Source organism: Oncorhynchus gorbuscha, unplaced genomic scaffold (genome assembly GCF_021184085.1).
Source record: "Oncorhynchus gorbuscha isolate QuinsamMale2020 ecotype Even-year unplaced genomic scaffold, OgorEven_v1.0 Un_scaffold_3074, whole genome shotgun sequence".
In the NCBI taxonomy this organism is placed as follows: domain Eukaryota; kingdom Metazoa; phylum Chordata; class Actinopteri; order Salmoniformes; family Salmonidae; genus Oncorhynchus; species Oncorhynchus gorbuscha.
Window position 1 is genome coordinate 12,992 of NW_025747421.1, and position 20,573 is coordinate 33,564.

Consider the following 20,573-nt stretch of genomic DNA (forward strand, 5'->3'; position numbering starts at 1 on the left):
AGAGAGACCAGATACTACCAGCTACTAGAACAGTAAGAGAGAGAGGCCAGATACTACCAGCTACTAGAACAGTAAGAGAGAGAGACCAGATACTACCAGCTACTAGAACAGTAAGAGAGAGAGAGACCAGATACTACCAGCTACTAGAACAGTAAGAGAGAGAGAGACCAGATACTACCAGCTACTAGAACAGTAAGAGAGAGACCAGATACTACCAGCTACTAGAACAGTAAGAGAGAGACCAGATACTACCAGCTACTAGAACAGTAAGAGAGAGAGACCAGATACTACCAGCTACTAGAACAGTAAGAGACACAGGCCAGATACTACCAGCTACTAGAACAGTAAAAGAGAGATACTACCAGAGAAGACCAGATACTACCAGCTACTAGAACAGTAAAAGAGAGACCAGATACTACCAGCTACTAGAACAGTAAGAGAGAGAGAGGCCAGATACTACCAGCTACTAGAACAGTAAGAGAGAGACCAGATACTACCAGCTACTAGAACAGTAAGAGAGAGAGAGACCAGATACTACCAGCTACTAGAACAGTAAGAGAGAGACCAGATACTACCAGCTACTAGAACAGTAAGAGAGAGACCAGATACTACCAGCTACTAGAACAGTAAGACAGAGACACAGGCCAGATACTACCAGCTACTAGAACAGTAAGAGACAACGTTGTCCGTAGCTCATGCCTGCCCGTCACCATAACCCCACCGCCACCACGGGGCGCTCTGTTTCACAACGTTGTCCGTAGCTCATGCCTGCCCGTCACCATAACCCCACCGCCACCACGGGCGCTCTGTTTCACAACGTTGTCGTCAGCAAACTGCTCGCCCACACCAAGCCGTTCACGTGGTCTGCAGTTGTGAGGCCGGTTTGACGTTACTTCCAAATTCCTCTAAAATTACGTTGGCGGCAGCTTGTGGTAAAGAAATTAACACGAAATCCTCTGGCAACAGCTCTGGTGAACATTCCTGCCTTCAGCATGCTCAGTGCACCTCAAAACCACTGTCATCTGTGGGCGTTGTGTTGTGTGACGACAACTGCACATTTTAAAGCGGCCTTTTTACTGTCCCCCAGCACAAGGCGCACCTGTGTAACGATCATGCTGTTTTAATCAGCGTCTTGACATGCTACACCTGTCAGGTGGATGGATTATCTTGGCAAAAAGAGAAATGCTCACTGACAGGGATGTAAACAAATTTGTGCGAAACATTTTGAGAGAATTAAGCTTTTTGTGCGTATGGTACATTTCTGTGATCTTTTATTTCAGATCATGAAACATGAGACCAACACTTTTTAACGTTGCTTTTAAATCAAAATCAAAATGTATTTGTCAAATGCTCCCGAATACAACAGGTGTAGGTAGACCTTACAGTGAAATGCTGAATACAACAGGTGTAGTAGACCTCACAGTGAAATGCTGAATACAACAGGTGTAGGTAGACCTTACAGTGAAATGCTGAATACAACAGGTGTAGTAGACCTTACAGTGAAATGCTGAATACAACAGGTGTAGTAGACCTCACAGTGAAATGCTGAATACAACAGGTGTAGGTAGACCTTACAGTGAAATGCTGAATACAACAGGTGTAGTAGACCTTACAGTGAAATGCTGAATACAACAGGTGTAGGTAGACCTCACAGTGAAATGCTGAATACAACAGGTGTAGTAGACCTTACAGTGAAATGCTGAATACAACAGGTGTAGTAGACCTCACAGTGAAATGCTGAATACAACAGGTGTAGGTAGACCTTACAGTGAAATGCTGAATACAACAGGTGTAGTAGACCTTACAGTGAAATGCTGAATACAACAGGTGTAGGTAGACCTCACAGTGAAATGCTGAATACAACAGGTGTAGTAGACCTCACAGTGAAATGCTGAATACAACAGGTGTAGGTAGACCTTACAGTGAAATGCTGAATACAACAGGTGTAGGTAGACCTTACAGTGAAATGCTGAATACAACAGGTGTAGTAGACCTTACAGTGAAATGCTGAATACAACAGGTGTAGGTAGACCTCACAGTGAAATGCTGAATACAACAGGTGTAGTAGACCTCACAGTGAAATGCTGAATACAACAGGTGTAGGTAGACCTTACAGTGAAATGCTGAATACAACAGGTGTAGGTTGACCTTACAGTGAAATGCTGAATACAATAGGTGTAGTAGACCTTACAGTGAAATGCTGAATACAACAGGTGTAGTAGACCTTACAGTGAAATGCTGAATACAACAGGTGTAGGTAGACCTTACAGTGAAATGCTGAATACAACAGGTGTAGGTAGACCTTACAGTGAAATGCTGAATACAACAGGTGTAGGTAGACCTTACAGTGAAATGCTGAATACAACAGGTGTAGGTAGACCTTACAGTGAAATGTTGAATACAACAGGTGTAGTAGACCTCACAGTGAAATGTTGAATACAACAGGTGTAGTAGACCTCACAGTGAAATGCTGAATACAACAGGTGTAGTAGACCTCACAGTGAAATGTTGAATACAACAGGTGTAGGTAGACCTTACAGTGAAATGCTGAATACAACAGGTAGTAGACCTCACAGTGAAATGCTGAATACAACAGGTGTAGGTAGACCTTACAGTGAAATGCTGAATACAACAGGTGTAGGTAGACCTTACAGTGAAATGCTAACTTACAAGTCCTTAACCAACAAATGCTGTTTCAAAAATATGAATACGAGTAAGAAATCCAAGTAACAAATAATTATGGCAGCAGGAAAATAACAATAGCCAGACTATATACAGGCAGTACCGGTACAGAGTTTATATTTATATTAGGTTATATTGTAGTTCAGGTTAGTATACGTTACTAAAGCTACTTTGATGATACCCTGTTAACATGTTTGTTCCTTCCTAGAGGACATAATTTGGTAGCACTTCAAAGGTGTATCATTATGTACGTAATAACTCGTCTAACTGGATTCCACTGAGATGTCTGTCTCATGGTTATCAGCTTGACCTTTACATGTTGGGGAGAACACCTGGTTGTGTTGTGCTTTCTCTGACTGGCTGGCTGACTGACTGGCTGACTGACTGGTTGACTGACTGACTAGACATCATGATTATCAGCTTGACCTTTACATGTTGGGGAGAACACCTGGTTGTGTTGTGCTTTCTCTGACTGGCTGACTGACTGACTGGCTGACTGACTGGTTGACTGACTGACTAGACATCATGATTATCAGCTTGACCTTTACATGTTGGGGAGAACACCTGGTTGTGTTGTGCTTTCTCTCACTGGCTGACTGACTGACTGGCTGACTGACTGGCTGGTTGACTGACTGGCTGACTGACTGACTGGCTGGTTGACTGACTGACTGACTGACTGGTTGACTGACTGACTGACTGGCTGGTTGACTGACTGACTGGGTGACTGACTGACTGGCTGGTTGACTGACTGACTGACTGGTTGACTGACAGACTGACTGACTGGCTGGTTGACTGACTAAGTGACTGACTGGTTGACTGGCTGGCTGGCTGACTGACTGACTGACTGAGTGGTTAATGATGTTTAATTAAAGGGTGTTCATATGGAAGTACAGTCAGTCAGGCGTCAACTGGCGTCACAGCTTCGCTATGAACAAACGTTTAGCTACAGCTTGAAGGTGAATAACATTTATGATTTACGAGGAAGTTAGTTTCACAATGTTCGGTAACATCTTTGGGTTTTGGCACAGTTTGTTTTAAGATGTTTTTAACCCTAAGCTGTCAGTGTGTCTTTGACAGGGTCAGGCCTGCAATATATAGATGTTGTTTGAAGGTTTCTCCAGTACTTTAGAGGTCTCTACAATATATAGATGTTGTTTGAAGGTTTCTCCAGTACTTTAGAGGTCTCTACAATATATAGATGTTGTTTGAAGGTTTATCCAGTACTTTAGAGGTCTCTACAATATATAGATGTTGTTTGATGGTTTCTCCAGTGCTTTAGAGGTCTCTGCAATATATAGATGTTGTTTGAAGGTTTCTCCAGTGTAATATCCCAGTACTTTAGAGGTCTCTACAATATATAGATGTTGTTTGATGGTTTCTCCAGTGCTTTAGAGGTCTCTACAATATATAGATGTTGTTTGATGGTTTCTCCAGTACTTTAGAGGTCTCTGCAATATATAGATGTTGTTTGATGGTTTCTCCAGTACTTTAGAGGTCTCTACAATATATAGATGCTGTTTGATGGTTTCTCCAGTGTAATATCCCAGTACTTTAGAGGTCTCTACAATATATAGATGCTGTTTGATGGTTTCTCCAGTGTAATATCCCAGTACTTTAGAGGTCTCTGCAATATATAGATGTTGTTTGATGGTTTCTCCAGTACTTTAGAGGTCTCTGCAATATATAGATGTTGTTTGATGGTTTCTCCAGTGTAATATCCCAGTACTTTAGAGGTCTCTACAATATATAGATGTTGTTTGATGGTTTCTCCAGTACTTTAGAGGTCTCTACAATATATAGATGTTGTTTGATGGTTTCTCCAGTGTAATATCCCAGTACTTTAGAGGTCTCTACAATATATAGATGTTGTTTGATGGTTTCTCCAGTACTTTAGAGGTCTCTACAATATATAGATGTTGTTTGATGGTTTCTCCAGTACTTTAGAGGTCTCTACAATATATAGATGTTGTTTGAAGGTTTCTCCAGTACTTTAGAGGTCTCTACAATATATAGATGTTGTTTGAAGGTTTCTCCAGTACTTTAGAGGTCTCTACAATATATAGATGTTGTTTGATGGTTTCTCCAGTGTAATATCCCAGTACTTTAGAGGTCTCTACAATATATAGATGTTGTTTGATGGTTTCTCCAGTGTAATATCCCAGTACTTTAGAGGTCTCTACAATATATAGATGTTGTTTGATGGTTTCTCCAGTGTAATATCCCAGTACTTTAGAGGTCTCTACAATATATAGATGATGTTTGATGGTTTCTCCAGTACTTTAGAGGTCTCTACAATATATAGATGTTGTTTGATGGTTTCTCCAGTACTTTAGAGGTCTCTACAATATATAGATGATGTTTGATGGTTTCTCCAGTGTAATATCCCAGTACTTTAGAGGTCTCTACAATATATAGATGTTGTTTGATGGTTTCTTCAGTACTTTAGAGGTCTCTACAATATATAGATGATGTTTGATGGTTTCTCCAGTACTTTAGAGGTCTCTACAATATATAGATGTTGTTTGAAGGTTTCTCCAGTACTTTAGAGGTCTCTACAATATATAGATGTTGTTTGAAGGTTTCTCCAGTACTTTAGAGGTCTCTACAATATATAGATGTTGTTTGATGGTTTCTCCAGTACTTTAGAGGTCTCTGCAATATATAGATGTTGTTTGAAGGTTTCTCCAGTACTTTAGAGGTCTCTACAATATATAGATGTTGTTTGAAGGTTTCTCCAGTACTTTAGAGGTCTCTACAATATATAGATGTTGTTTGAAGGTTTCTCCAGTACTTTAGAGGTCTCTACAATATATAGATGTTGTTTGATGGTTTCTCCAGTGTAATATCCCAGTACTTTAGAGGTCTCTAAAATATATAGATGATGTTTGATGGTTTCTCCAGTGTAATGTCCCAGTACTTAAAAAAAAAATATATATATATTTCACCTTTATTTAACCAGGTAGGCCAGTTGAGAACAAGTTCTCATTTACAATTGCGACCTGGCCAAGATAAAGCAAAGCAGGTCGACAGATACAACGACACAGAGTTACACATGGAGTAAAACAAACATACAGTCAATAATACAGTAGAAACAAGTCTATATACAATGTGAGCAAATGAGGTGAGATAAGGGAGGTAAAGGCAAAAAAAGGCCATGGTGGCAAAGTAAATACAATATAGCAAGTAAAACACTGGAATGATAGTTTTGCAGTGGAAGAATGTGCAAAGTAGAGATAAAAAATAATGGGGTGCAAAGGAGCAAAATAAATAAATAAATACAGTCGGGAAAGAGGTAGTTGTTTGGGCTAAATTATAGATGGGCTATGTACAGGTGCAGTAATCTGTGAGCTGCTCTGACAGTTGGTGCTTAAAGCTAGTGAGGGAGATAAGAGTCTCCAGCTCCAGTGATTTTTGCAGTTCGTTCCAGTCATTGGCAGCAGAGAACTGGAAGGAGAGCAAAGGAGGAATTGGCTTTGGGGGTGACCCGTGAGATATACCTGCTGGAGCGTGTGCTACGAGTGGGTGCTGCTATGGTGACCAGTGAGCTGAGATAAGGCGGGGCTTTACCTAGCAGAAACTTGTAGATAACCTGTAGCCAGTGGGTTTGGCAACGAGTATGATGCGAGGGCCAACCAACGAGAGAGTACAGGTCGCAATGGTGGGTAGTGTATGGGGCTTTGGTGACAAAACGGAAGGCACGGTGATAGACTGCATCCAGTTTGTTGAGTAGAGTGTTGGAGGCTATTTTATAGATGACATCACCGAAGTCAAGGATCGGTAGGATGGTCAGTTGTACGAGGCTATGTTTGGCAGCATGAGTGAAGGATGCTTTGTTGAGAAATAGGAAGCCGATTCTAGATTTTATTTTGGATTGGAGATGTTTAATATGAGTCTGAAGGAGAGTTTACAGTCTAGCCAGACACCTAGGTATTTGTAGTTGTCCACATATTCTAAGTCAGAACCATCCAGAGTGGTGATGCTGGATGGGCGAGCAGGTGCGGGCAGTGATCGGTTTAGTTTTACTTGCGTTTAAGAGCAGTGGATTTATCGGTGGTGACAGTGTTCAGAGGTCTCCTGAAACTGCTCCAGTCACATTTCATCCTTGTAGCCCGGGGGAGGTCCTCGTACAACGGTCCTCTTCCTGGGGGAGGTCCTCGTACAACGGTCCTCTTCCTGGGGGATCTCCTCGTACAACGGTCCTCTTCCCGGGGGAGCTCCTCGTACAACGGTCCTCTTCCTGGGGGAGCTCCTCGTACAACGGTCCTCTTCCTGGGGGAGCTCCTCGTACAACGGTCCTCTTCCTGGGGGAGCTCCTCGTACAACGGTCCTCTTCCTGGGGGAGCTCCTCGTACAACGGTCCTCTTCCTGGGGGAGCTCCTCGTACAATGGTCCTCTTCCTGTTGACATCATGTGTCCACATAGTGACCCACGAATAATGATATATACATTCTGTCTTCTCTACATGTCAAGCTGCCCGTTGATAGACGTTGATAAGGATGGGTGTCACGGTAACAGTAATGGTCAATGTGATGGGTGTCACGGTAACTATGGACGTCACGGTAACAGTAATGGCCAATGTGATGGGTGTCACGGTAACTATGGACGTCACGGTAACAGTAATGGTCAGTGTGATGGGTGTCACGGTAACTATGGACGTCACGGTAACAGTAATGGTCAGTGTGATGGGTGTCACGGTAACTATGGTAACAGTAATGGTCAGTGTGATGGGTGTCACGGTAACTATGGACGTCACGGTAACAGTAATGGTCAGTGTGATGGGTGCCACGGTAACTATGGACGTCACGGTAACAGTAATGGTCAGTGTGATGGGTGCCACGGTAACTATGGACGTCACGGTAACAGTAATGGTCAGTGTGATGGGTGTCACGGTAACTATGGACGTCAAGGTAACAGTAATGGTCAGTGTGATGGGTGTCACGGTAACTATGGACGTCTACCCCCCCCCCGTGTAGATCAGTAACATATTTCTCCCTGGTTGTTGTAGATCCTAATGGGAGTATTTAGGTCCCGGCTACTGTATCTCAGGCCTGGTTTCCCGAGTCCTCCTCCCAGCAGAGCAGTAGTGATCTCAGAGGGATGTAGGACTGTCACTGAGCGAGTCCCAGGGCTGCGTGCCACACATTCCTCCGCACATTCCTGTAGGTCCTGTACAGCAGCTGGCCGTCCTCTGTTGTTCTGCTGGGGGCATGGAGCTCCCAGTCCCTTCAACCACCCCCCTCACGGCTCCCATTCACCCAGGCAGAAGGCACTTGTTGTGGGGCCAACAACGACAGATGCTGCTCCAGCAGCCCAGCCCCCCCAATCACACGATGTACGACATACCACTATTCTGGGATAAGGAAAGATAAGGACATGTTTGATATCTATGGTGTCAATACAATTCTGTACATGCTGTCACCATACCGGGTCTCTAGTGTCAGTGGTTCCAGTCCTCCAGAACCTCTAACAGAACCCATTATATACCGGGTCTCTAGTGTCAGTGGTTCCAGTCCTCCAGAACCCCTAACAGAACCCATTATATACCGGGTCTCTAGTGTCAGTGGTTCCAGTCCTCCAGAACCCCTAACAGAACCCATTATATACTGGGTCTCTAGTGTCAGTGGTTCCAGTCCTCCAGAACCCCCAACAGAACACATTATATACTGGGTCTCTAATGTCAGTGGTTCCAGAACCCCCAACAGAACACATTATATACTGGGTCTCTAATGTCAGTGGTTCCAGAACCCCCAACAGAACACATTATATACTGGGTCTCTAATGTCAGTGGTTCCAGAACCCCCAACAGAACACATTATATACTGGGTCTCTAATGTCAGTGGTTCCAGTCCTCCAGAACCCCCAACAGAACACATTATATACTGGGTCTCTAATGTCAGTGGTTCCAGAACCCCCAACAGAACACATCCAGAACCCCCAACAGAACACATTATATACTGGGTCTCTAATGTCAGTGGTTCCAGAACCCCCAACAGAACACATTATATACTGGGTCTCTAATGTCAGTGGTTCCAGTCAGAACACATTATATACTGGGTCTCTAGAGTGGTTCCAGTCCTCCAGAACCCCCAACAGAACACATTATATACTGGGTCTCTAATGTCAGTGGTTCCAGTCCTCCAGAACCCCCAACAGAACACATTATATACTGGGTCTCTAATGTCAGTGGTTCCAGAACCCCCAACAGAACACATTATATACTGGGTCTCTAATGTCAGTGGTTCCAGAACCTCCAACAGAACACATTATATACTGGGTCTCTAATGTCAGTGGTTCCAGAACCCCCAACAGAACACATTATATACTGGGTCTCTAATGTCAGTGGTTCCAGTCCTCCAGAACCCCCAACAGAACACATTATATACTGGGTCTCTAATGTCAGTGGTTCCAGTCCTCCAGAACCCCTAACAGAACACATTATATACTGGGTCTCTAATGTCAGTGGTTCCAGTCCTCCAGAACCCCCAACAGAACACATTATATACTGGGTCTCTAATGTCAGTGGTTCCAGAACCCCTAACAGAACACATTATATACTGGGTCTCTAATGCCAGTGGTTCCAGTCCTCCAGAACCCCCAACAGAACACATTATATACTGGGTCTCTAATGTCAGTGGTTCCAGAACCCCCAACAGAACACATTATATACTGGGTCTCTAATGTCAGTGGTTCCAGAACCCCCAACAGAACACATTATATACTGGGTCTCTAATGTCAGTGGTTCCAGAACCCCCAACAGAACACATTATATACTGGGTCTCTAATGTCAGTGTTTCCAGAACCCCCAACAGAACACATTATATACTGGGTCTCTAATGTCAGTGGTTCCAGTCCTCCAGAACCCCCAACAGAACACATTATATACTGGGTCTCTAATGTCAGTGGTTCCAGTCCTCCAGAACCCCCAACAGAACACATTATATACTGGGTCTCTAATGTCAGTGGTTCCAGAACCTCTAACAGAACACATTATATACTGGGTCTCTAATGTCAGTGGTTCCAGAACCCCCAACAGAACACATTATATACTGGGTCTCTAATGTCAGTGGTTCCAGAACCCCCAACAGAACACATTATATACTGGGTCTCTAATGTCAGTGGTGTCCAACTCCAAACACTGATATGATTTGGTAATAATTCCAGTGTATTTATTAATCAACAGTGATGTGGTTTTCAGTGGAGGTATTCTCCTTCCCCGCAGGCCAACACCTGTATTAATCAACAGTAATGTGGTTTTCAGTGGAGGTATTCTCCTTCCCCGCAGGCCAGCACCTGTATTAATCAACAGTAATGTGGTTTTCAGTGGAGGTATTCTCCTTCCCCGCAGGCCAACACCTGCATTAATCAACAGTGATGTGGTTTTCAGTGGAGGTATTCTCCTTCCCCGCAGGCCAACACCTGTATTTTCACCTGCCTTTTCACTATGCCACAACCAGACTTCTTCTATGGTAGTTCGACATTATGGCCCAGTATTGATACAGTAACACTAGAGAAAGGCTTGCCACTATGCCACAACCAGACTTCTTCTATGGTAGTTCGACATTATGGCCCAGTATTGATACAGTAACACTAGAGAAAGGCTTGCCACTATGCCACAGACAGACTTCTTCTATGGTAGTTCGATATTATGGCCCAGTATTGATACAGTAACACTAGAGAAATGCCACTGGTTCAAATCCCTGACCACGTGGAACATCTACCACTGTGCCCTTGAGCAAGGCACTTCACCTTAATAGCTCCCGTAAGTCTTCTACACCTCCGTTTTCAGACCCTTGATTTATTTTTGCACCTTTTGTTTTACTGTTCAGTCTAATTCTAAAATTGATTAAATAATTTTTTTTAACCTCGTAAATCTTATTTTTTTTTAACCTTTATTTAATTAGGCAAGTCAGTTTAAGAACAAATTCTAATTTACAATGGCGGCCCTAGGAACAGGGGCAGAACGACAGATGTGTGCCTTGTCAGCTCGGGGATTCGACCTTGCAACCTTTCGGTTACTAGTCCAACGCTCCAACCACTAGGATACCGCGCCGCCTATCTACACACAATACCCCATATTGACGAAGTGGGAACAGGTTTTTAAGACCTTTTTGCAAATGTTTTAAAAATAACTAAAAACAGAAACCTTATTTTCATAAGTATTCAGACCCTTTGCTATGAGACTCTAAATTGAGCTCAGGTGCATCCTGTTTCCATTGATCATCCTTGCGATGTTTCTACAACTTTATTGGAGTCCACCTGTGGTAAATTCAATAGGATTGGATGTGATTTGGAAAGGCAACACACCTGTCTATATAAGGTCCCACAGTTGACAGTTCATGTCAGAGCAAAAACCAAGCCATGAGGTCGAAGGGATTGTCTGTAGAACTCCGAGACAGGATTGTGTCGAGGCACAGATCTGGGGAAGGGTAACAAAAAATGTCTGCAGCATTAAAGGTCCCGAAGAACGCCGTGGCCTCCATCATTTTTAATGTTTGGATCCACCAAGACTATCTCTGCAGCCCTCCGCCAATTAGGCTTCATGTTAAAGTGGCCAGACGGAAGCCACTCCTCAGTAAAAGGCACATGACAGCCCGCTTGGAGTTTTCTAAAAGGCATCTAAAGGACTCTCAGTTCATGAGAAACAAGATTCTCTGGTCTTATGAAACCAAGATTAAACTCTTTGGCCTGAATGCCAAGCGTCAAGGCCTGGAGGAAACTTGGCACCATCCCTACGGTGAATCATGGTGGTTGTGGCAGCATCAGGTTGAGGGGGATGTTTTTCATTGGCAGGGACCGGGAGACTAGTCAGGATTGAGGGAAAGATAAACAGAGAGATCCTTGATGAGAACCGTCTCCAGAGCACTCAGGACCTCAGACTGGGGTGAAGGTTCACCTTCCAACAGGACAACGACCCTAAGCACACAGCCAAGACAACGCAGGAGTGGCTTCAGGACAAGTCTCTGGATGTCGCTCAGTGGCCAGGCCAGAGCCCGGACTTGAACCTGATCGAACATCTCTGGAGAGGCCTGAAAATAGCTGTGCAGCGACGCTCCCCATCCATCCTGACAGAGCTTGAGAGGATCTGCAGAGAAAAATGGGAGAGACTCCCCAAATACAGGTGTGCCAAGCTTGTAGCATCATACCCAAGAAGACCCGAGGCTGTAATCACTGGCAGAGGTGCTTCAACAAAGAACTGAGTAAAGGGTCTGAATACTTATGTAAATGTCATATTTCTTGAACCTGTTTTTGTTTTTTCATTATAAGGTATTGTGATGTCATTATGGGGTATTGTGATGTCATTATGGGGTATTGTGATGTCATTATGGGGTATTGTGATGTCATTATGGGGTATTGTGTGTAGAATGATGCAGCTTAAGCCCCACCCTCTTCAACATATATATCAACGAATTGGCGCGGGCACTAGAAAAGTCTGCAGCACCCGGCCTCCCTCTGCTAGAATCCGAAGTCAAATGTCTGCTGTTTGCTGATGATCTGGTGCTTCTGTCACCAACCAAGGAGGGCCTACAGCAGCACCTAGATCTTATGCACAGATTCTGTCAGACCTGGGCCCTGAATGTAAATCTCAGTAAGACCAAAATAATGGTGTTCCAAAAAAGGTCCAGTCACCAGGACCACAAATACAAATTCAATCTAGATACTGTTGCCCTAGAGCACACAAAAAACTATACATACCTTGGCCTAAACATCAGCGCCACAGGTAACTTCCACAAAGCTGTGAACGATCTGAGAGACAAGGCAAGAAGGGCATTCTATGCCATCAAAAGAAACATAAATTTCAACATACCAATTAGGATTTGGCTAAAAATACTTGAATCAGTCACAGAGCCCATTGCTCTTTATGGTTGTGAGGTCTGGGGTCCGCTCACCAACCAATACTTCACAAAATGGGACAAACACCAAATTGAGACTCTGCACGCAGAATTCTGCAAAAATATCCTCCGTGTACAACGTAAAACACCAAATAATGCACGCAGAGCAGAATTAGGCCGATACCCACTAATTATCAAAATCCAGAAAAGAGCCGTTAAATTCTACAACCACCTAAAAGGAAGCGATTCACAAACCTTCCATAACAAAGCCATCACCTACAGAGAGATGAACCTGGAGAAGAGTCTGTGTAATGTTTACTGTTAATTTTTGTTGTTTTTCACTTTATATATTCACTTTGTATGTTGTCTACCTCACTTGCTTTGGCAATGTTAACACGTTTCCCATACCAATAAAGCCCTTGAATTGAATTGAATTGAATTGAATGTGATAACATGGTTTTTTTTTTTAAAGAAAGAAATTTGCCAAACTGTCAACACATGTACTTGCTTAATCATTAAATGTTAGAATTTTTCTTTCTTCTACCAGGCAATTTGCCAGCGCTAATTAGATGTGGGCTAACGGAAACCCTGGAGCGTGTGGTGGTGAGCCCGTGTGAGAGGTGCCATATGCCCTGTCCGGACTTGCCTATGCGGCCAACAGAAACTCAGGAGTAAAACAGTAAACTGGTGACTCCCCTCCACAGCTAGTCTCTCTGCGTCAGCCTCAAACAGAATACAATACAAACTGACGCTCTGATTGAGAAACAACAGTTTATACAGTTGACGTCAGAAGTTCATACATACACCTTAGCCAAATACGTTTTAACTCAGTTTTTCCACAATTCCTGACATTTTAATCCTAGTTTTTTTTACATCCCTGTTTTAGTTCAGTTAGGATCACCACTTTATTTTAAGAATGTGAAATGTCAGAATAATAGTAGAGATAATTATTTATTTCAGCATTTATTTCTTTCATCACATTCCCAGTGGGTCAGAAGTTTACATACACTCAATTAGTATTTGGTAGCAATTGCCTTTAAATTGTTTAACTTGGGTCAAATGTTTCGGGTATCCTTCCACAAGCTTCCCTCAATAGGTTGGGTGAATTTTGGCCCATTCCTCCTGACAGAGTTGGTGTAACTGAGTCAGGTTTGTAGGCCTCCTTGCTCGCACACGCCTTTTCAGTTCTGCCCACACATTTTCTATTGGATTGAGGTCAGGGCTTTGTGACGGCCACTCCAATACCTTGACTTTGTTGCCCTTTTGCCACAACATTGGAAGTATGCTTGGGGTCATAACATCTAGTTACACAGCAGCGCCGACGTGTGTCCCCAGGTTAAATATATATAACTGTGTGTGTGTCCAGGTTAAATATATAACTGTGTGTGTGTCCAGGTTAAATATATATAACTGTGTGTGTCCAGGTTAAATATATATAACTGTGTGTGACCCCAGGTTAAATATATATAACTGTGTGTGTGTCCAGGTTAAATATATATAACTGTGTGTGTCCAGGTTAAATATATATAACTGTGTGTGTCCAGGTTAAATATATATAACTGTGTGTGTCCCCAGGTTAAATATATATAACTGTGTGTGTCCAGGTTAAATATATATAACTGTGTGTCCAGGTTAAATATATATAACTGTGTGTCCAGGTTAAATATATATAACTGTGTGTGTCCAGGTTAAATATATATAACTGTGTGTCCCCAAGTTAAATATATATAACTGTGTGTGTCCAGGTTAAAAATATATAACTGTGTGTGTGTCCAGGTTAAATATATATAACTGTGTGTGTGTCCTCAGGTTAAATATATATAACTGTGTGTGTCCAGGTTAAATATATATAACTGTGTGTGTGTCCAGGTTAAATATATATAACTGTGTGTGTCCAGGTTAAGTATATATAACTGTGTGTAACCCCAGGTTAAATATATATAACTGTGTGTGTCCAGGTTAAATATATATAACTGTGTGTGTATCCAGGTTAAATATATATAACTGTGTGTGTCCCCAGGTTAAATATATATAACTGTGTATGTCCCCAGGTTAAATATATATAACTGTGTGTCCAGGTTAAATATATATAACTGTGTGTCTCCAGGTTAAATATATATAACTGTGTGTCCAGGTTAAATATATGTAACTGTGTGTGTGTCCTCAGGTTAAATATATATAACTGTGTGTGTGTCCAGGTTAAATATATATAACTGTGTGTGTGTCCAGGTTAAATATATATAACTGTGTGTGTCCCCAGGTTAAATATATATAACTGTGTGTCCCCAGGTTAAATATATACAACTATGTGTGTGTCAAGGTTAAATATATATAACTGTGTGTGTGTCCAGGTTAAATATATATAACTGTGTGTGTGTCCTCAGGTTAAATATATATAACTGTGTGTGTCCAGGTTAAATATATATAACTGTGTGTGTGTCCAGGTTAAATATATATAACTGTGTGTGTCCAGGTTAAATATATATAACTGTGTGTGTCCAGGTTAAATATATATAACTGTGTCCTCAGGTTAAATATATATAACTGTGTGTGAGTCCAGGTTAAATATATATAACTGTGTGTGTCCCCAGGTTAAATATATATAACTGTGTGTGTGTCCAGGTTAAATATATATAACTGTGTGTCCCCAGGTTAAATATATATAACTGTGTGTCCCCAGGTTCCGTGGTGTCCAGACGGGGACAGACAGCCGGGTGGCAGAGCTCCTGAACCAGGTGAAGCTGAAGAGCTTTGAGACAGAGCGCTCTCAGATGGTACAAGAGGAGACCGCCAGGAACCTGGGACAGTGTCAGATGGAGACAGAGAAACACCAGAAGAAGCTGGAGGTGGGGGTCCCAAATGGTGCCCTGTTCCCTATATAGTGCACTACCTTAGACCAGGACCTTAGAGGAGGAACCAGAAAACCAGACTACTAGAATCCTAAGCATTTTGGTTGTTAGAACGTCCTAGTAGGGCAGCCCATTAGCTCTGGTCCAGGGTGTTACATACAGCTCTTAGCTCTGGTCCAGGGTGTTACATACAGCCCCTTAGCTCTGGTCCAGGGTGTTACATACAGCTCTTAGCTCTGGTCCAGGGTGTTACATACAGCCCCTTAGCTCTGGTCCAGGGTGTTACATACAGCCCCTTAGCTCTGGTCCAGGGTGTTACATACAGCCCCTTAGCTCCTGTCCAGGGTGTTACATAGAGCCCCTTAGCTCCTGTCCAGGGTGTTACATACAGCCCCTTAGCTCCTGTCCAGGGTGTTACATACAGCCCCTTAGCTCTGGTCCAGGGTGTTACATACAGCCCTTAGCTCCTGTCCAGGGTGTTACATACAGCCCCTTAGCTCCTGTCCAGGGTGTTACATAGAGCCCCTTAGCTCTGGTCCAGGGTGTTACATACAGCCCCTTAGCTCCTGTCCAGGGTGTTACATAGAGCCCCTTAGCTCCGGTCCAGGGTGTTACATACAGCCCCTTAGCTCCTGTCCAGGGTGTTACATACAGCCCTTAGCTCCTGTCCAGGGTGTTACATAGAGCCCCTTAGCTCCTGTCCAGGGTGTTACATACAGCCCCTTAGCTCCTGTCCAGGGTGTTACATACAGCCCCTTAGCTCTGGTCCAGGGTGTTACATACAGCCCCTTAGCTCCTGTCCAGGGTGTTACATACAGCCCCTTAGCTCCTGTCCAGGGTGTTACATACAGCCCCTTAGCTCTGGTCCAGGGTGTTACATACAGCCCCTTAGCTCTGGTCCAGGGTGTTACATACAGCCCTTAGCTCCTGTCCAGGGTGTTACATACAGCCCCTTAGCTCCTGTCCAGGGTGTTACATACAGCCCTTAGCTCCTGTCCAGGGTGTTACATATAGCTCTTAGCTCCTGTCCAGGGTGTTACATACAGCCCTTAGCTCCTGTCCAGGGTGTTACATACAGCCCCTTAGCTCCTGTCCAGGGTGTTACATACAGCCCCTTAGCTCTGGTCCAGGGTGTTACATAGAGCCCCTTAGCTCTGGTCCAGGGTGTTACATACAGCCCCTTAGCTCTGGTCCAGGGTGTTACATACAGCCCTTAGCTCCTGTCCAGGGTGTTACATACAGCCCCTTAGCTCCTGTCCAGGGTGTTACATACAGCCCTTAGCTCCTGTCCAGGGTGTTACATATAGCTCTTAGCTCCTGTCCAGGTTGTTACATACGGCTTGCTGAGCCCCGGCCCACAGCTAACTGCCCCTGCTCTTCCATCAGGTCATGACCAAGGAGTTGTACAGGCTTCAGGCGTCCTCGGAGAAGCAGATAACAGAACTCCAGGCCCAGAATGCTGAGCAGCAGGCCAGACTACAGACCTACGAGAAACTGGAGCAGGAGCTGGACGACGTCACCATGCAGGCTGCTGAAAGTAATGTTCTCACGACGTTAGGATAGTCATGTTGGCACGACGTTAGGATAGTCATGTTCTCACGACGTTAGGATAGTCATGTTGGCACGACGTTAGGATAGTCATGTTCTCACGACGTTAGGATAGTCATGTTGGCACGACGTTAGGATAGTCATGTTGGCACGACGTTAGGATAGTCATGTTGGCACGACGTTAGAGTCATGTTGGCACGACGTTAGGATAGTCATGTTGGCACGACGTTAGGATAGTCATGTTGGCACGACGTTAGAGTCATGTTCTCACGACGTTAGGATAGTCATGTTCTCACGACGTTAGGATAGTCATGTTGGCACGACGTTAGGATAGTCATGTTGGCACGACGTTAGAGTCATGTTGGCACGATGTTAGAGTCATGTTGGCATGACGTTAGAGTCATGTTCTCACGACGTTAGAGTCATGTTCTCACGGCGTTAGGATAGTCATGTTGGCACGACGTTAAGAGTCATGTTGGCACGACGTTAGGATAGTCATGTTGGCACGACGTTAGTCATGTTCTCACGACGTTAGAGTCATGTTCTCACGACGTTAGGATAGTCATGTTGGCACGACGTTAGGATAGTCTTGTTGGCACGACGTTAGGATAGTCATGTTGGCACGACGTTAGAGTCATGTTGGCACGACGTTAGAGTCATGTTGGCACGACGTTAGAGTCATGTTGGCACGACGTTAGAGTCATGTTGGCACGACGTTAGAGTCATGTTGGCACGACTTTAGAGTCATGTTGGCACGACGTTAGGATAGTCATGTTGGCACGACGTTAGAGTCATGTTGGCACGACGATAGAGTCATGTTGGCACGACGTTAGAGTCATGTTCTCCGACGTTAGAGTCATGTTGGCACGACGTTAGAGTCATGTTGGCACTGGTTAGAGTCATGTTGGCACGACGTTAGAGTCATGTTGGCACCACGATAGAGTCATGTTGGCACGACGTTAGAGTCATGTTCTCACGGTGTTAGAGTCATGTTGGCACGACGTTAGGATAGTCATGTTGGCACGACGTTAGGATAGTCATGTTGGCACGACGTTAGGATAGTCATGTTGGCACGGCGTTAGGATAGTCATGTTGGCACGACGTTAGGATAGTCATGTTGGCACGACGTTAGGATAGTCATGTTGGCACGACGTTAGAGTCATGTTGGCACGACGTTAGAGTCATGTTGGCACGGCGTTAGGATAGTCATGTTGGCACGACGTTAGAGTCATGTTCTCACGACGTTAGGATAGTCATGTTGGCACGACGTTAGAGTCATGTTGGCACGACGTTAGAGTCATGTTGGCATGACGTTAGAGTCATGTTCTCACGACGTTAGGATAGTCATGTTGGCACGACGTTAGAGTCATGTTGGCACGAGGTTAGAGTCATGTTCTCACGACGTTAGGATAGTCATGTTGGCACGACGTTAGAGTCATGTTGGCACGACGTTAGAGTCATGTTGGCACGACGTTAGAGTCATGTTGGCACGACGTTAGAGTCATGTTGGCACGACGTTAGGATAGTCATGTTCTCACGACGTTAGGATAGTCATGTTCTCACGACGTTAGGATAGTCATGTTGGCACGACGTTAGAGTCATGTTGGCACGACGTTAGAGTCATGTTGGCACGACGTTAGAGTCATGTTGGCACGACGTTAGAGTCATGTTGGCACGACGTTAGAGTCATGTTGGCACGACGTTAGAGTCATGTTGGCACGACGTTAGAGTCATGTTCTCACGACGTTAGAGTCATGTTCTCACGACGTTAGAGTCATGTTGGCACGACGTTAGAGTCATGTTGGCACGACGTTAGAGTCATGTTCTCACGACGTTAGAGTCATGTTCTCACGACGTTAGAGTCATGTTGGCACGACGTTAGAGTCATGTTGGCACAACGTTAGACTCATGTTGGCACGACGTTAGACTCATGTTGGCACGACGTTAGACTCATGTTGGCACGACGTTAGACTCATGTTGGCACGACGTTAGAGTCATGTTGGCACGACGTTAGGATAGTCTTGTTGGCACGACGTTAGGATAGTCATGTTGGCACGACGTTAGAGTCATGTTGGCACGACGTTAGAGTCATGTTGGCACGACGTTAGAGTCATGTTGGCACGACGTTAGAGTCATGTTGGCACGACGTTAGAGTCATGTTGGCACGACTTTAGAGTCATGTTGGCACGACGTTAGGATAGTCATGTTGGCACGACGTTAGAGTCATGTTGGCACGACGATAGAGTCATGTTGGCACGACGTTAGAGTCATGTTCTCACGACGTTAGAGTCATGTTGGCACGACGTTAGAGTCATGTTGGCACGACGTTAGAGTCATGTTGGCACGACGTTAGAGTCATGTTGGCACGACGATAGAGTCATGTTGGCACGACGTTAGAGTCATGTTCTCACGACGTTAGAGTCATGTTGGCACGACGTTAGGATAGTCATGTTGGCACGACGTTAGGATAGTCATGTTGGCACGACGTTAGGATAGTCATGTTGGCACGACGTTAGGATAGTCATGTTGGCACGACGTTAGGATAGTCATGTTGGCACGACGTTAGGATAGTCATGTTGGCACGACGTTAGAGTCATGTTGGCACGACGTTAGAGTCATGTTGGCACGACGTTAGGATAGTCATGTTGGCACGACGTTAGAGTCATGTTCTCACGACGTTAGGATAGTCATGTTGGCACGACGTTAGAGTCATGTTGGCACGACGTTAGAGTCATGTTGGCATGACGTTAGAGTCATGTTCTCACGACGTTAGGATAGTCATGTTGGCACGACGTTAGAGTCATGTTGGCACGACGTTAGAGTCATGTTCTCACGACGTTAGGATAGTCATGTTGGCACGACGTTAGAGTCATGTTGGCACGACGTTAGAGTCATGTTGGCACGACGTTAGAGTCATGTTGGCACGACGTTAGAGTCATGTTGGCACGACGTTAGGATAGTCATGTTCTCACGACGTTAGGATAGTCATGTTCTCACGACGTTAGGATAGTCATGTTGGCACGACGTTAGAGTCATGTTGGCACGACGTTAGAGTCATGTTGGCACGACGTTAGAGTCATGTTGGCACGACGTTAGAGTCATGTTGGCACGACGTTAGAGTCATGTTGGCACGACGTTAGAGTCATGTTGGCACGACGTTAGAGTCATGTTCTCACGACGTTAGAGTCATGTTCTCACGACGTTAGAGTCATGTTGGCACGACGTTAGAGTCATGTTGGCACGACGTTAGAGTCATGTTCTCACGACGTTAGAGTCATGTTCTCACGACGTTAGAGTCATGTTGGCACGACGTTAGAGTCATGTTGGCACAACGTTAGACTCATGTTGGCACGACGTTAGACTCATGTTGGCACGACGTTAGACTCATGTTGGCACGACGTTAGACTCATGTTGGCACGACGTTAGAGTCATGTTGGCACGACGTTAGAGTCATGTTGGCACGACGTTAGAGTCATGTTGGCACGACGTTAGACTCATGTTGGCACGACGTTAGAGTCATGTTGGCACGACGTTAGAGTCATGTTGGCACGACGTTAGAGTCATGTTGGCACGACGTTAGAGTCATGTTGGCACGACGTTAGAGTCATGTTGGCACGACGTTAGACTCATGTTGGCACGACGTTAGGATAATACTAGTAGCAGT

General features: G+C 44.4%; 1 protein-coding gene across 1 annotated transcript in view; it reads left to right on the top strand.

Annotated features, from left to right (window-relative positions):
• LOC124027296 (progesterone-induced-blocking factor 1-like) overlaps window positions 1-20,573 on the top strand; it is a gene marked incomplete at its 5' end in the record, with an annotated part of 47,384 nt that overhangs the window by 10,998 nt on the left and 15,813 nt on the right. The window contains 2 exon segments of the mRNA XM_046339755.1: window positions 15,193-15,358; window positions 16,748-16,898. Coding sequence (XP_046195711.1) covers window positions 15,193-15,358; window positions 16,748-16,898 — 317 coding nt within the window.